Source organism: Staurois parvus, unplaced genomic scaffold (assembly GCF_062004578.1).
Source record: "Staurois parvus isolate SC_StPar_1 unplaced genomic scaffold, SC_StPar_1.0 ptg000162l, whole genome shotgun sequence".
Lineage (NCBI taxonomy): Eukaryota > Metazoa > Chordata > Amphibia > Anura > Ranidae > Staurois > Staurois parvus.
Window position 1 is genome coordinate 7,020,448 of NW_028317958.1, and position 18,163 is coordinate 7,038,610.

Genomic DNA, 18,163 nt, shown 5'->3' on the forward strand with positions numbered 1-18,163 from the left:
ACCAGACCTGTGTAAGCCATCAACAGTGTTCCTGATCTCTGCAACACCAGTGACAATGTTACCAGACCAATGCAACCATCGAGATTGTCCATAGGCACCACCTCATATCAGTACAGTGTCACCACAGCCAGCTGATCATCTCCACACCTGTGCAGTGTTGCCTATATTGACCATGTTTCTGCCTGCTGCCTTTGACTACTTGTTGACCCCATCTCTGCCTGCCACCTGACCATCTTACACGTCCCCTATGTTCTGGTGATACACCAGTTCCACCCATCCCCTGTGGAAAACTACACTCCTGAAACCACAGGGACTCTTTTGTTCAGCTTTCTGGCCAGTGAAGAGAACACTCCGGGGGGGCGGCCACTTAACAGTAGTCTAGGCTTGCTCGGCTTGGAATGGAGACTGCTATAGGTGATGTTATACTAAACTAGATTCCCTGACCACTCATAGAGAGGTGACCATTACAGTACACCGTTTGTGATACAATTTGTTGATTTTTGCGATACACAAGACACAATGATCACTACATAATCTGTCCAAACATTGAAAATGTCTCACACATGTTGTATAATCATATCCAGGAGAAGTAGAATGTGTTTTGGGGTGAAGTCCAAGTATGACCTTGTGGCATGTGAGAAATATATTAAACTGACAACTTTGTGTAAAAAAAAATTATTTTACTTTTCTTTCTGCATTTTTCAAAAACTTGTAGCAAAAAAATAGGTCATTAAAAGACTCGTCATGCCTCTTAAAAAAATTCCTTGGGGTGTTTACTCTCCAAATGTGGTAACTTTGTGGGGTGCTTCTATTGTCCTGGTGCTCCAAACATGTGATTGGTAGTCTGGAAATTAGATGCCCCATGACTGACCAAAGACCAGATCTAAACTCGGTTTCACCCCGTGACTTTTAATGGAATGGCGCTAAATTGACTGACAAAACAAACAGATAAGAGATCATGGAACGAGTTTATTTTAATAAAAATATGACTGAATATACATTGTATTACTGAGCCCAATAATCATACACATGACAGTCCCTCTGCCTTCTGTAAAACAGATTTAAAGTGCAAAAAAAGTAAATTAGATTCAAATTCACCAAGTGTACCATCTATATTAATATGATATCTCATTGCCCGGCTAATATATGACATTTTGGTAACTGATTAAACATTGTAAACACCTTATAGTCTTAAAAGGAGATGTTAAAGTAGACACTTGAATGCATGCTGCTGGAGACCAGAGTAGCGATGGACTGGCATCGAGGGGCTTAGTGATCCCCGTTGTCTCTTGTTCATGGCGACCAGTTATATTGTAAATGAACCTGTACTGGAGGAGTTAACGGAAAAAGCTGGTTGCTATGAGCAGCGTAGACCTTTGAGGGCTTGGCCTAGATTTCGGCTCATTTATCAATCTGCAGATGGTTGTCTCACAGTAAATAGGATAAATCATAGACAAAGTACATTCCCTGTCTAATTAATGAAAAACTCACTGGTTCAGATCCCCACAGTGCAGTTAGAAGTGTGTCTCTCTCTTTTGCAGGGTTTACTTTTTTTTTTTTTTTTTATAGATCCGTAAAGATATCTGCAGCCTCATCCTAACTATGGAGGAACGGAGGTCACAGAAGCAGCGTGAAAAGCCATAACCACTCAGAATGTCATTATTATGTGGATACTGCTGGTTGGATAACGCATGAGTCAGTCACTGTCTCTGTACAATATAAGCACTCATTTTAAGCTGCTAGATGAGATCAAACCTACCTAACATTCCCTTTTTATGAAATTCATTGAAGCACTATTGGTGTATTTGCAGCTGACCTTCACTTAATAGTGAAAATACTGCTCATCCTTCCCCCTCACTGCCATATTAGAGGATTTTGTTTCTTTCCAGGAAGTGGGTACCTTTTTTGGCAGCCGTCTGCTACCACTTCCTCATTTCTCCCCTAGGCAAGAATGAAATTGCTCATCCAGCTCCCATCCTGAACCGTAGCCTCATGGGACACCTCACACATCCCAGGAGGCTGCCTGCAGGACCAGTCTCACTGTGCTGTGCGATCTTGTCCATGTACAGTGCGTACCAGCTGTGATTCTTTAGGAAATCAGAGCCATCTACCAAATCCAAGACGGTAGGATCAGGGACTGGTAGCGGATGAGAAAAGTTGGCTGTGAGAAGAGAGCACAGGACACTGTGGGTTGGTAAGTGCCTGGTTTTAAGTCAGCAGCTGCAGTACTTGTGGGTGCTGACTCAAATTAAAAAAAAAAAAAAGTTAAGTTCATCTTTTTAAAAAAAAAAAAAAAATGACACTGGGAGACATTTAAAATATGTGTCCTATGCTAGGTACTGTATTTATTGTTTTACCTTATTGGGGAGATTTCTCTTTCCCTTCCTGTTCTGTAGACACAACAGAAAAGAAAAAGTATTTCCAATGCAAGAAAATTCCCTTCCAAGAAGTTGTGAGTGGAACAGATGTCCCTATTGGGAGATTTCCCCTCCACTCCTGTTCCACTGACAACCATAAAATGTTCAGTTTTCTCTCAACTTCTGTCCTGGTGACAGTGCTTACTGGGATTGCAAGTGACAGAATCAAAGGTTTCAAGGGGGGACTTTCTACAATGACCCTAGGTTCACATTTGTGCGGGTGGTGCCGCTGCGGATCCGCACGAAAATCCATGCAGCCGCACCACCTGCACAGAAATGCGGACCCGCGGGTGGGTGCCATTAGTTCTAATGGCACGCCGCCCGCACTGGAAAACGCAACCGTACTGAGAACTGAGGTTCCCGTGCGGGCTGCGTTTTCCAAAGAAGTGCAGGGACTCCTTCTCTGCGTGTCACGGGCACGGGAGACCATTAACATGAATGGGCTCTAGTGCCCGTGCAAAACGCAGCCCACATGGCCGCATATATGTGAACCGGGGGTAAAAACCCTGTAAGGTTCTGACCCTTCCTCACTCTCAGAGAAAACGTTTTTTCCTAGTTATTTAGTTCACTTTACAGCTTAGCGCTAGAAGTTTAATTTAGGGTTAAAGTTTATTGGTTAAGTCAGGTTTAGGCTCACACTTGTGTGACTCTAAAATCACACGATTTACAGTGTGACTTTGGAGTGCAACTTTACACTCTCTGGCACTCAAGTCGCAGCAAAGTAGCTTCAAAGTTACTGCAACTTTAAGTCGCATAGATCTGAACAGGGTGCCATTGAAAACAATATGCTGTGACAAGTCACACAAGTGTGAATAGAGCCTAAAAAGTGCTAGAAGAAAGCTAGTTCATTTTAGAGGTTAGGCTTAAGTGTTAACCCTTTTGCTGCCAGAGCTGTTTTTACTGTTTTTTTTTCACAGTAAAAACTGGGCCTTTTTTGTGTCACGCTCTATTTGCGGAACTGGTCATGAAGAGCAAAATTTCAGTAAAAATTATACAAATGTTACTTTTAGAGCAAAACTTAATACATTAACAAATGTTTGGTCAATAGAAAATCTGAGGATGTGCTGACTAAATAGATACCAAACGTGTCAAGCCTCAAAACTGCATGCAAGTGTGAAACAATGAATTACGATACCCAGAAGTTTCAATGCGTTATCCTGTAAAAGCCTTTGCAGGTCATCAGTTTGGAGTTCACTGTGAAGAATGACCCCAGAATTATGACTGTCTATTTGGCGCACGTGATAATACGCAATAGTGCAATCAACATTTTTGCATGTAGGCACCTCTGCCGTATATATGTTCGTGTACATGGGGAACTGGCCAAAATTTTTTTGGATGAGGAGTTAAGTGCATGGGTGTAACTTTAAATTTTTTGACACTGTTTTAATTGCCATCACATTGAAAACTAATAGCTCCCTATGTGATAAGCATGTTTACTATTACAGGTTCTCCTCATTGAGAAATCAGGGGTCTATTGTACCCCTCCCCTGCACTGAAGCTACTGGAGTGAAGATTGGCCAGGGATAGTGACAGCAAAAACTGGAAAACCTTCTGGGTTCTAAATAGCTAGGAGATATTTAGCATAAAGACATTCGCTGGTCTCATTACCCTTTACCTGGCAACACCTGCCATGCACTTCCCTTCACTGCAAATGGTATGGCAGGGTGCTTGGCTGTACAGCCACCCAATTGCTTTTATATGAAAACCGACAGTTTTTTTTTTTTCTTAAAGGTGAACTTAGCCATTAAGTGTTAAAGTGAGGTCAAGGGTTTAGGGCAAACTCCAGTCCATACACTTTTTGCAGTTTTTGAGCAAGGAAGGGTTAAAGTCCCTGTTAGGCATTTTTTTTTTATTGATTTTTGCATCCCTGTTGGGAAGAACTGAGCCCATTATATGTCATATGTCCATTGTGACCTAACTCCAATAGAACACCTCTGGGATATCATGTTTCGATTCATCCGATGCCGCCAGGCTGCACCTCAGACTTTCTAGGAGCTTAGTGATGCCCTGGTCCAGATCTGGGAGGAAATACCCCAGGACACCATCCGTCGTCTCATTAGGAGCATGCCCCGACATTGTCAGGCATGCATACAAGCACATGGGGGCCATACAAACTACTGAGTACCATTTTGAGTTGCTGCAATTAAATTTCAGCAAAATGGACTGGCTTGCTGCATCATTTTTTCCTTTGATTTTCAGGGTGTCTATGAATTCAGTCCTCTGTAGGTTGATCATTTTCATTTCCATCAAACAATGGGGCATCTTTACGTTACTAACACACTACCCAGTCCATATCAATATAGATATCCAGTGTGATTTTTTTCCCCATTAAGATCTGATGTGTTGTCAAAGTCCTCCTTTAATTTTGTTGAGCAGTGTGAATATATATATATATATATATACATATATACACACACACACCTAATCCAGTTATGTAATTCAATAGATAATCAGTTAACTACATTTGTAAATAGTACTCCAATGAGTCTCTGTAATAGTCTCTTGTTATCCCCATACAGCACCATTGGCTTGACCAGGCTTTACTGCATTGCAGAATGCTCTGAAACAAACACATAAAGCATGCTTATTGGAGGATAGAGCACAAAGATTACCTCATCAATGAGCTGCTGTCCCTTCACTATCCAATCACAATCTTCACCATGCTGTATTGCTCTGGCTGATTGGAGGAAAGTGAATGGCCAGGAGTTGGCTATAGTAATAGGAAGGGTGTCTGGTTGAGAAAACCGGCTGAACACAATTACAATCTTTTGGGCAGGCAAACTGTGTGCATGCAAGTATTTCCACTGCATCTTTATTAATTGAACTGCACTTCAGTCCTGTACACACAGGCTTCAGCATGTATGCAAGCAGTGCCTACTACAAATGTATTTAGAGGTTTCAAAAAAACTGCTTAAAGCTGACTGAAAGCTTTGCAAAGTGCCAAGCAAATACCAGTTTGGGAATGTTAAATAGAGATCATATTGGGAGTACTGGATCACATTGTAACTGGGTTTAAGAGGCCTCCAGTAAGCTCAAGGCATAGTCCAACTTTTTGGGAAAAAAATAAATGCGCCCACATAGATGAAAGAAAAAATGTGCTTGTGATTTTTTTTTGGCATTCAGGTCTGCAGAACATTGCAACCACAAGTAGTGTATCACAGGTCCCCTGCAGAGGCTCCTGCATACTCCTCCCCTAGATCCAGGTCTGTATGGAGTTACAGACCTACCATTATAACCTGGAGAAAATAAAAAATGAGTTACAAATGCATTGCGGCTGTGCACATTCTAAAAGTGGAGCTGAATGTTGCTTAAAGCTGGTTAAAAGTTTTGCAAATTGTTTGGAAGGCATTTATCAAATTGAATCAGGTGGCCTCTCCCTCAGCAAAGTCTATGTGACAGTTTTCCTGTGCATATGTCCCCTCCGCACCTGTAATCTTAAGCTGCCAACTACAACAGATTTTATTTTTTATTTATTACAGGTACTTATATAGCGCTGTCAATTTACACAGCGCTTTATATATATATTGTACATTCACACCAGTCCCTAATCCTCAAGGGGTGTACAGTCTAAGGTCCCTAACTTACATTCATACATACACATACTAGGGCCAATTTAGACAGGAGCCAATTCACCTACCAGCATGTCTTTGGAGTGTGAGAGGAAACTGGAGTACCCGGAGAAAACCCACACAGGCACCGGGAAACCATGCAAACTCCAGGCAGGTGATGCTGTGGTTGGGATACGAACCAACAACTCTAGTACTGCCAGGCAGAAATGCTAACCATTTAGCCACTGTGCTGACTTGCACAAGTCTATGAGAGATTTATTACTGGTGATAACACCAATTTTCACTCTAATGCAATGGCTTAGTGGATAGCACTTCTGCCTTCCAGAACTAAGGTCCTCCATTTGAATCACAACCACAATATATGCATGGAGTTTGTATATTCTCCCTGCATTTGTCTGGGTTTTCTCCAGGCACATTAGTATGTATGTATGTATACAAGATAGGGGACTGTAGGTTTATAACTCCTGGAGGGCAGAGACTGATGTGAATGTACATATGTAAAGCGTTGCCTAAATTGTCAGTGCTATATACAGTAACTGCCTATATTAAAGTGTTACTAAACCCACAACAGTAAAATCAGTCTGTATATGCAGTAAAACATGCTTGTTATACTCACTGTGGAACTAAGGGGTTAATCCTCTGCATTGTGTAAACCGGCTGCAAGCACCTTATGTTTAGGTCATTTTTTTTTTTTTAATTAATGATTTCTCTGTTCTGACTCGATTATATGGGGCATCTATTAATATTCAAAGTTTGTTTAGACAATTGAAAGGAACCTCTGAGAACAGAAATCTAGCCACAGCCATCAAACAGGCTCTAGAGCTATCGCTCTGTTCCTAGCGAGTCACCATCTCAAAACAAGTATGGAGGAGAGGAGTTCAGTCTTCACTGACTGCATGCTTATTTGTCAGTTACTTACTAAAAAATAAAGCCAGGGTAACATTCTGGAAAGACATCTTTAAGGACCACGTTGACAATGGCAGCTTTCATATTTCTATCCTCACTTTAAGTGGGCTCACACCTGGGCGTTAGCGGGCAGAATCTCCACGATTCTGCCTGCGATTCCGAAACTCTTTGCAAAACTGACAAATCTTACCACACATATTAAGGTGCCATTCATTTTCAATGGTACCTAAACACAGATGTGGCTCTGCCGTGATAAATCGTGCTGGAATTGCGATAAACCGCATCACGCAAAGGATCGGGAGCGTCTTTTGGGCAACCAGCTTTGCGCGATGCAGTTTGTCACGATTTATTGCGCAACAATCATGGCAGAACTGTACCCGCATTTAGGTGCCACTGCAAATGAATGGTACCTGAACAAGTGTGGTGTGATTTGTCAGTTTTGCAGAGTGTTTTGGGATTGCATGCAGAATTGCAGCCCACAATCGCAAATTCCCAGGTGTGAATGGAGCCTTAGAAATCCACATTTCCTGCAGATTGTATACCACAACAAAGCACATTTTGTGATACAATAGGTTACCTGTTTATTAATGCTTGTACAGTTCCTTGATGTACTGACTGTGCCCAACAGGAACTTTCAATGTTTGCCTGTTGCTATGGGGGAAATGCAATCACTGGAATTCTGTGTCTATATGAGTATTCCACAGACAACTGTGAATGCCCATAGCACCAATGGCTAATATTGCAATGTTCTCCAAATGGACACTATAAAAACCTGTACGGTATACAGGATCAGAACAGCTATATAAATAGAATCAGGAAATATAGTTTATAGTAAAGAATTCCCAGAAACCTCATTCCTCAGGTCTGTTATAAGGTCACTTACAAGCATGTTGAATTACGCACAGAGCATGAGGTTAACTTAGATTCAATTTATTGTATGATGTATGGCACCCCTAGCACTCCATTAAAGCATATATAAAGCCTACATCTGTTTTCAGTTGGTTTAGCACCATGCTTCACTATATAGAGTTTTCTTAAATCTGAACTCTAGCTGCACATGCTTCTCTGCTGTACTGAAATTACTTATTTTGATTTTACTGCACACTGTGACCTCCTCACAGTGTGCAATAGAAACTGTTGCAAGTCGGACAGAACCCCCATTTCTGGCTGGAGGATGTGCAATATCATTTAGATTATTTCTCCCCAGGCTTACTGTCCCTGACCTGCCCCTTTCATTCATTGGATTCTTTCAATCACAGGCTAAGCATCACATGCAGGCATTATCTAGGATGGTCTGCATGAAAATTATCCTTCCATCAAGGCTTGATATTGCATAACTCAAAAAAACAGACACAATGCTTGCATCAGCACAGAGGGCTGTTGAGTGATGTACTGAGGCAGGGTATTGTGATGGTTCAGGGAGTCGAGTACAGCACCTTGCTGACCCCTTTTCCTAGTCATGATCTGCCTACTTTGCGTAGAAAAGCAGAGAGATCCAGCAATTATGTCATTGAGTCTAAAATAAGCAGCATCATTGTCAGCATGCCATTCAAGGTCGTTCAGCTGGCTATTGGGCTGCCTATCCGATAGACCTGACAGACAACCCAGCAACCAACCGAGAAATGGCACACAACAGCCTGACAACACTGCTGCCAACTGCGAGGAAGTGGCTTAGGGTTGTCACTGTGCAATAGGAAGTGCAGTTACTAGCAAGATCTGCAGGTAAGAAATTTTAAAGAGATTTGCTCAAGAAATCTGTAAACAATCAAGGATGATATCAATCATACTGAAAATAGATTTTAGGCTTACATGCATACTTTAAAATGCACTGAGTCATACAGCACAGGGACTGAGTATTAGACTTCCTACATCTGGACGGATGCTGGGGATCCACTGTATCATACAGCACTGGGGATGAGCATAAGACTTCCCACATCTAGAAGGATGCTGGGGATGCACTGGGGGAGATTTACTAAATTGGTGCACAGGAAATCTGGTGCAACTGTGCATAGTAACCAATCAGCTTCTAGGTTTAATTGTCAAAGCTTAATTGCACAAGCTGAAGTTAGAAAGTTAGGTTACTACGCACATCTGTACTAGATTGTGTGCACCAGTTTTAGTAAATCTCCCCCACTGTGTCATACAGCACTGGGGTGGAGCATAATACTTCCTATGTCTAGATGAAAGCTGGGGATGCACGGTGTCATACGGCACTGGGGTTGAGCATAAATGTTCCCAAATCCATATGAGTGTTGGGGATGCACAGACCTGACAGACAACCCAACAGCCAACCGAGAAATGGCACCCAACCGAGAAATGGCACCAACACTGCTGCCGACTGCGAGGCAGTAGCTTAGGTTGTCACTGTGCAACAGGAAGTGCTGTTACTAGCAAGATCTGCAGGTAATAACTTTTGCTCAAGAAATCTGTAAACAGTGAAGCATGATATCAACCATAATGAAAAATAGACTTAGGCTTACATGCATACTTTACAATGCACTGTGTCATACAGCACAGGGATTGAGTATAAGACTTCCTACATCTAGACGGAGTCTGGGGATGCACTGTATCATACAGCACTGGGGATGAGCATAAGACTTCCCACATCTAGAAGGATGCTGGGGGAGATTTACTAAATTGGACAGGAAACAGGTGCAACTGTGCATAGTAACCAATCAGCTTCTAGGTTTAATTGTCAAAGCTTAATTGCATAGGCTGAAGTTAGAAAGTTAGGTTACTACGCACATCTGTACTAGATTGTGTGCACCAGTTTTAGTAAATCTCCCCCACTGTGTCATACAGCACTGGGGTGGAGCATAATACTTCCTATGTCTAGATGAAAGCTGGGGATGCACGGTGTCATACAGCACTGGGGTTGAGCATAAAACTTTCCACTTTGCTGTCACTTTGAAAACATCAGCAACTGCTGTGGTCTTGGCTCAACAACTGTAGAAAAGAAACAGGGATCTGCAATAAAATTCGCCAATATTGCAAGGTTCACTGATGATCTAGGGCTTGTTCCCTCAACAGAAATGAATTTTGACTTTGACTGTAATCTCTTTAAGGCAAGTTAAGCAGCAACTAGACTTTACCAAATGACTGGTATGTTTTATGCCAAAATGTTACATTGCAGCATTCAAGCGGAAGGGATAAATTGTGTATGGTAAACTGTACAATGAGGAGATGATCTGTTTACTGAATCTATAAGAGGATATCTTAAGACAAAATTGGCCTCATATACCAAAGTGTTACAAGGAAGGACTGTCTCATACAAATATCTGCTACCCCACAGAAACCAGTTAGATTCTAAGTTTTTCCCATACAGCAACAGGAAAAATCTGGCTACTATGTGCAACATAGATTGCCTAAAGGAAATCTGTGCTTTGCCCATGCAGGGCAAGGCACCAGGTGTACTTTAATGCCCCCTTCCCTAGCAGCACACATTCACCATCATGGATGAACAAAGCAATAGAAAAGTGCAGGAAAAGTGAGTGTATGCTGCTGGGGAGGTAGGGGGGAAAAGTATACCAGTTGTATTGTTCTGCTTAGGCAGAGCCCATGTTTGTATTAAGGCCTTGTACATATGGACTTCAGTATATTAAAGACCATGGAGTACTGCAAGCTTTTAAATCATTTGCAAAGTTTTCAGGAAGCTTTGTCAAAAGCTTTAACGCAAACTCAGTAATGGGAATGCGCACTGTCACTTTAAAGCCAATTTATTGGCAGTTCTAAAAGGCACAAATTAATGCAGCTTTGTTATCATAAACGCATGCTCTTCTGAAAATATTTGACAGATGGTGGGGTGTTGTATTGCTTCCTCGTCTCACTTAACTCCTTGAACCCTTGCACTAGCGCCCCTGCATTGTATGTGGTTGTGGGACACTTGCAGAGTGAATGAAAATTACAGGTTATAATTCCTGCCATGGCTATGAAGGAAACCATCCCAGTACATGCACATGAACACCCCTGGCCGTTGCCTCTGCAGCTAAGGGGGATAGTGCTTGAGGGGCGGAAAAGCACGGCTCATCCGTAGGGTTTTACTGCCCCCAAATGCTTGCGTTAACAAGCCCTTAAATGCAAATACCTGAATTTGACCTCTTATTAGCTTCTGTTAGTCTCTGTACAGCAAGCCAGGAAGCAGAGTGACAGAGAGATGAGCTCATCACGGTGCTGATCTCCTTTCATTGTCCTGTTGGGGGCAGGCCGGGGAAGGTCCAGGAAGACCGGGGCTCAGAGGAATTGGGCTAAATGATGCGGACTGAGAACATCTAGCAACAAAAAAGTACTGTGGTGGAAATCTATAGATTAACGGTAAATAGCAGCAAAAGTTGGTTTTGTTATTTTGTCTTTTAATTTTTATCTTACTATTTTTGTCTAGAGTTCTGCTTTAAACAAGCTATTAGCAGGCTTGCTAGCTTTAAGTAATGCTAAAGCTTGCTGAAGCATGCTAGCAGCTTATTTAAAGGGACAGTATGCACTCCCCATTAAGATCGGTGTTTAACATGAGCTGAAGGGTGCTTTAAAGACTTCAACGCTGCTTGAAGCTGGAAGAAAACTTTGCAAATACTTTGTAGAAGCCTGCTGTACAGCTGTGCACACTGGTCTTATACAATGTGAAGTCTATATATACAAAGCGTGAGTGCCCCTCCTTGAGATACTTTGATAAGCGAGTTCAGTATTGTGAATTAGGCCAGACCAGGCCTATATTTTACACTTCAACCTTTCTTAAAACGTAAGGCCTTTTTTCCACTATACACTTGCTTTTCCAGAATTTAAATCCTGTTCTAAAATAACACATCTGAGCTGAGAGCAGCCCAAGCACTATATATATATATATATATATATATATATATATATATATATATATATATATATATATATATATATATATGAAAAAAATCTACATTTGGCGCCTATCCCCAGATGCAGTTCAATTGCTGATTTCAGCTGATCCGTGGGGCGCTGTGGTCACTGGTCACAGCCTTTTTCAGCTCTCCTTTCTTGAAGCTTTTAATGGAATTAAGTAAGGCTCCACGGTCTGTACCATTCACTGTGGGGGTGACCGACTGCGTTGGCACATCCTTGCTTGGAGGAGGGAGAGGCGCAGGTGGTGGTGGCGGTGGCGGCGCAGGCGGTGGTGCTGGTATTGGAGATGTTGCATTGCCTGTGTAAAAATCATGAGATTGCAATATTAAAAACATAACTTTGTAAAGAATACCTACTTTACGGGCTTCATACAGCTGAAATAACACATGTAATCCATAAATAATATTATGCTATACTTAAATATGGACAATCTGTGCTAAAATCCTATGAAACATCCTCATAAAACAAAAAAGGACAGCAAGCCCAATTTAACAATACCTTGTGCCTAAAGCAGTGCTCTACTACATGAGCTACTGGATGCATAATGTAAACCCATACCATAAATTACTAATTAACAGGTTCACCTAAATGCTAGCCCCACCAGCAGTTTAAAGGGTATATAAACAAAAACAAAAATGTAATATATTGCAACTGAACAGCTGATTTGGTGGCTGTGCATTTGTTTCCTTTATTTTCACCTGGTGATCCTGCCAGTAATACATTTCCTGTCCTAGGGTGATAATGCTCACTCACTCCACTGTATCAGGACAGCAAAAACAAGACAGGAGTACAGAAACATTCCTCTGCTCTACCCATTTCATGTCATTTCAGTGACAGGAGGGCTTCTGTAGTCCTCAGAGATAACAGAGAGCCATATTACTGATAAGAATGCCATATGGGAAGGTTGCCTGCTCATAAGATTTCTGGTAAGACCACCAGGTTGGTTTTTACACCTATTAAACAGATATCACAAAATGCTTTAAATGCCCTATTTAACAGACCAAAAAGTACAAAATTAGAGTTCATTGTTAGGATTTATGTACCCTTTAAATTTACCTTCAGAGCTTACAGAGGGCAGAAGACTACCCCACTCCCAATTTTACAGAACTAGGTGTTTGAGAATCCAATTGCCAAGTGCCAGTGCGGTCACATCGGAAGAAGGGGAGTGAGGCATGTGCTCTCCCATACCCAAAAGTACCGGGAATGTTGTCCCTTCCCTGCAGTCAGAGTTGGGAAGCAAAGGCAAGGCTAGCTTGTGCTGCTGGTGTGGCCAGCATTAGTGTGAACGTTTTGCTTTGCCTTAAATAGGATGCATGGGTTGAACAGCGGGTAAGAACACCAGATTCTTGAAACCCAAGACAATACGACAGTCTACTATGCAAATACTGACCACCTTCAGTGGTTGATGGCTCTGACCTGCCCCCTTATGTCTCATCCAATGGGCTGTTTGAGTGGACCTAACCACAGGAGGTGGTCAACATTTGAACTAATTGCTCGGCATTCATGGCTCCTGCATGCTCCACAATCAAGGGAGTCTACCACCTGGAGGTTCCGCTAGTCTGTGCAGCCTGGTCACTGGTTTATTTTAAATCACACTTACTAAATAAATGTGAGGATTTATATCATGCTTTAAACCACTAATATTCTATAAGAGAATAATTTAAATGAGATCATAAATAATGACTTTTAAAGAAGTGGGAGGATTTGTCCACCACACTGAACTGAAGAGTACATGTCAACTGGTAACAGTTTCAGAAAAACAAGAACCTCTTTTCTAAAAAGAAATAAATAAATAAAACCCTATTAATGACCATCATTATGACTTCAACAGTCATACACATGATGAAGAATTAAAGGAAACTGCAGAGTATATCTGTCTAGGTTCACAAGTTATTGATGCATTATTTATATGAAAGTTTAATTAACAACCTTGCTTTAAAGCAGGGGTCGCCAAAGTTTCTAAACGAAAAGCGCATTTACTGTCCTTCAGACCTAAGGGGGGGGGGCAAGATCGGATTGTGGCCATTGGGAGTAGAAAAGGTCCTGATGTCAGGGGGAATAAACAATGCCCCATTTTTGGTGTCAGTGAAAGGAATTGAAGTGTACAATCCAAACACACAAGTTCCTGTGTTAAAAATGGCTGTGTGTATACGTGGGTGCCGCATCGACCGTCGGCTGGAACAGAACAAAATCAGCAAGGAAAAATGTCACCAGCACACCGAGAATCACCAATATGGGTCCAAAGGTTTTAATGAACGATCACAGTTACAGCAAGGCAACGTTTCAGAGTCTAGCAGGACCCCTTCATCAGGCATGTGACGTGATGAACCCATATTGGTGATCCTCGGTGTGCTGGTGACATTTTTCCTTAGTGAAAGGAATTGCACCCCATCATTGGTGTCATTGGGCTCCATTGCTGGTATCATTGAAAGGAATTGTGCTCTATCTTTGAAGTCATTGGGAGTAATTGTACCCCATCGTTGGTGTCATTTGGAGGAATTCTGCCCCTGCATTGATGTCAGTGGGGGGGAATTCTGCCCCATTGTTGGTATTGTGGATAAGGGCCAGGTAAAAGCAAGCAAAGGGCAGCATCCGGCCCCTGGGCCACAGTTTGGAGACCAGTGCTTTAAAGGATAATAAACCTTTAAAACAACCACTAGCCATGTTCTACGCTGCCTTTGGAGGTTCTGCCATGCTCTTCAGTGAAGTGACAGGTGCTGCACGTGTGATCATTTCTCCATAAACCCAAATAGAAAAGCTATCTCCCTGCAGGCAGGGACAGCTTCCCTAATAGGGCTTATGTTAGTAGATAGCTTCTCCATTAGGGCCTATAAAGAAAAGCCACACAGGTGTAGTACACCATGGCCTTTAAAGAAGGCCACTGGCTTGTTTCAGATGAGCAGTGTAGGGAATATATATGATGGTTTGGTGCATTAAATTGCTGTTAGCCCCATATTGTTTAAAAGGTTTGTTATCCCTCAAGTGTATCTATGGGATTTCTAAATATAATATTCCATCATCTCCTCCCTCTGCTTCCATATGTTCTTCTTGTATTTCTATAGAGTCCTGGTTACTTAAAAAAAAAAAAATAACCAAGGGATGTCCAATACAGAAAAGAAATGGTGACCTGACCTCTAATGGCTGCATTTTGATTTTCCCTTCCCACTCTCTCTACCTATTGGTCATAAAGAATGATTAGTGGCCTTGCAGGCCATTGAAAAAATTTGAGAGCTGTGGTCCTTGTTTCTGTAGAGTACCCCAGCATTTCTGGGGTATCAGGATGTTACAAAATAAAAGCATGTGTGCAGGTAGCAGCTTGTGTTATCATCCTACTCTTGGATTATTACATTTTATAAAGTTTACATGTATGCTTTAAGGGCAATTGAGATAGGCTCAATTAGCCATAGTCTATGGTTTTCCAGTTAGATAACTGTGCAGCACATAAAGAAGAGCCTGCGTTTCTTATAGGCAAATATGGCTTTTTTTTTTTTGGTTTATACACCATTGTACCTTTGTTGGAAAGGACATTATGTGTAGATCAAAGGACAATCCTTTAATTTCTATATGTGCACTAATTAAAATACATCATACCAATACTGGTACAATGTATTTATACATGAAGCCTGCAGCTGCTACTTGCAGGCTTCATTTACATGAGATCAGCATTCCTCACACAGAATGGGACCTAGCTGTCAAACTGACAGGTGAGCCCTGTGTTTTTGTTTTTTTAGTCTTACAGTCTTAAAGGAGTAGTTCACCTCTACAGAAAAAATGCATAGGTGAACACCAGACTCCCTCCCCACACCCAACCCCAGTGCCCATTGTACTTACCTCCAGCAATGCTGCACTGTCAGTGCCCTCGTTGCCAGTCCAGCAGTCCAGGTATCTGAAATGCATGCTCTTCTCCCTCTTCTCTGTGCAGAACTTTCAGGATGGATCAAAAAGATTCACTGTGAAGGCTCTAAATAATCTGAAATTCTCTGGTCCGAGGTGGGGAAGAATGTTCAGTGTTAGTTCACCTTTACTATTTTTTTTCTGTAAAGGTGAACAAACACTTCAAGTCAAAGAGCATTGTGTAATCTGCTTTAACTGAAGCAAACCAATCAGTAATCATCTCACATTTTTGCAGACTGCTCAAAGCCGAAAGAAATGAAATATAAATGGTTACTTTTGTCCGCCACACTGTACACATCATTAGTGTTCTCCGAACTGCATCAGAATACAATGGGGTATAAACAGCATACGACTGCATCGGGATCATAGAACAACAAAACATTTTTGAGTCGCCCTTAGTATTTTGATGGATGGTCATGGAAGAGAGACTTTTGAAGTGGGGAGAAAATGATCTGCATATAATGACTAGATAAGCATACAAATAAAAATGACAAAGTGTTGCAAAGCAAAGGTTTGCGCTGAGAGCTTTGCCAACAATAAACTGTAAATGGTATAAAGGGGTAATGGCAAAATGTCCCACACTGTCCATAAGGCACGACAGCGAATGTGACAAAATGAAGCTTTGCTTACTTTACCGATAACTCACATTTAAAATGATGCATGCTCTACAGTGAAGAGAGACAGCAAAGGGGAGAAAAAAAAAGACACTGATCATTATTTGGGTATTGAAGACAATATTCATAATACATAAGGGGATACTTATAAAGCAGTAAATGTCACTTTCATCATACATTCACTGGTGGTGAGTCAATCATTGTCCTTGGAAACACATGCACCAGGAAGATGTATCTGCAGAGAATGTGAGTTGAAAGTCAGATTCACTACTTTTTAAATAAGCCCCATACAGTTGGTGGGGTTTATTTTTAGTTCGGGACAGAGTGGGGGGGGAAGGATGCTGACAGGTTATTATTGCTATCTGTGTCCCTGTTGCATAAATGTCTCCTTCACATGGATAGGAAGAGAAGGGAAATCCCTCAAACTGAGACACAAATAGCAATAAGAACACTTTTTTTTCCCAGTAGAGACAGCATGTATGTCAGGGTTAGACAGGGTGACAGCAGGACAGGAAGATTCGGGAAACTCCCCAGTGTGGTCACAGACAGCAATCTACACCTGTTTGAAACTGTAGATGGGAGGCGCTGGATCCTAGAACTGTGTTGGGTTCCTCTTGATTAAAAAGGGTCTATGACATGGAGTAATTTATCCCTTGTAAGGATCCCCGAATACACAAAAGGGGGTGCTGCAAGTTAAGTCCATAGAAAAGAAAAACAGAGTGCCACTCCAAGAGTCCAATATAAAACATATCTTTAATCATATCATATATGCCAGGGGTCTCCAAGATTTCTAAACAAAGGGCCAGTTTACTATGCTTCAGACTTTAGGGGAGCAGACTAGGGACAGTGGGAATAAACAATGTCCCATCGTTGGTGTCAATGGGAGGACTAGTTCCCCATTGCTGGTGTCAATAGAAAGAATTATGCCCCATTGTTGGTGTCAGCGGGAGGAATAGTGCACCACTGTTGGTGTCAAGAACCGGAATTATGCCCCATCGTTGGTGTCAGTGGGTGGAATAGTGCCCCAAGGGGCAGATAGAGGCAAGCAAAGGGCCACATCTGGTCCCAAGCCACAGTCTGGAGACTGCTGATATACGCCAACACACACCCTCTTCATCAGGGAGAGAACTCTAGCAAATGTAGCAAAATGAAGGACAGCGCATCCAATGTGCACAAGACCTTTCATCTGAATGGCTATGCAATTTCCGTTAGAGAACTGAAGAATGGCTTCAATAAGCTTGAAGCATATTCAACAGTACTGACCAAGTCCAGTTCAATGCGACTTACTACTACTAGACGTACCAAGGCCTAGATAAATGAGAACCTTCACAGTCAATGTAATGTATTAATTATGTGATTCCTATCTATACGAGGACACATGGTTGATTTTGACGTGGAGGTTATTGCTAACTCTAAAACAGCATCATCAGAGTATATGTTTTTAAAGCCGTAATAAACTTTGTTAATGTGCCCCCAGGAGGTTTATGCCATGATGTGCTAGTATGCACATCATATTCGCACATTATGAGACTTGCTTGTCAAAGGAAGCCCTCCAGCACTGTGCTGTCAGGACTCGGGCACTTCCATGTTTGCCTGATCTTCCTTTTTGGTTCACTCCATTCGCCCACTTGAATGGTCGAGCCACAATGACCTCACACCTGTGCATGCGCACAGGAGTCACCTCATCACAGCAGAGTGGGTGCCATAAATGTGCCCTGAGCTGTACATGCACAGCTCAGAGCACATTATTACTGACAGCCCAAGAGAGGCATTTATGTCAAAAGAGACCTTGCTCGTCAGCAGTTAAAAAAAATAGTTTAACATCCTAAATAATGACATAAAAGAAAATCAGAATTATGTTTCAAATATTATATTTTTGTAATGGCCCTTATTTGTA

General features: G+C 41.8%; 1 protein-coding gene across 1 annotated transcript in view; it reads right to left on the bottom strand.

The window, feature by feature from the left end:
- Positions 1-949: 949 nt before the first annotated feature.
- PXK (PX domain containing serine/threonine kinase like) overlaps positions 950-18,163 on the bottom strand; it is a 126,719-nt gene continuing 109,505 nt past the window's right edge. Inside the window, exon 18 of the mRNA XM_089676028.1 lies at positions 950-12,056. Coding sequence (XP_089532154.1) covers positions 11,836-12,056 — 221 coding nt within the window. The 3' untranslated portion in view covers positions 950-11,835. The remainder of the gene's footprint in view (positions 12,057-18,163) is intronic.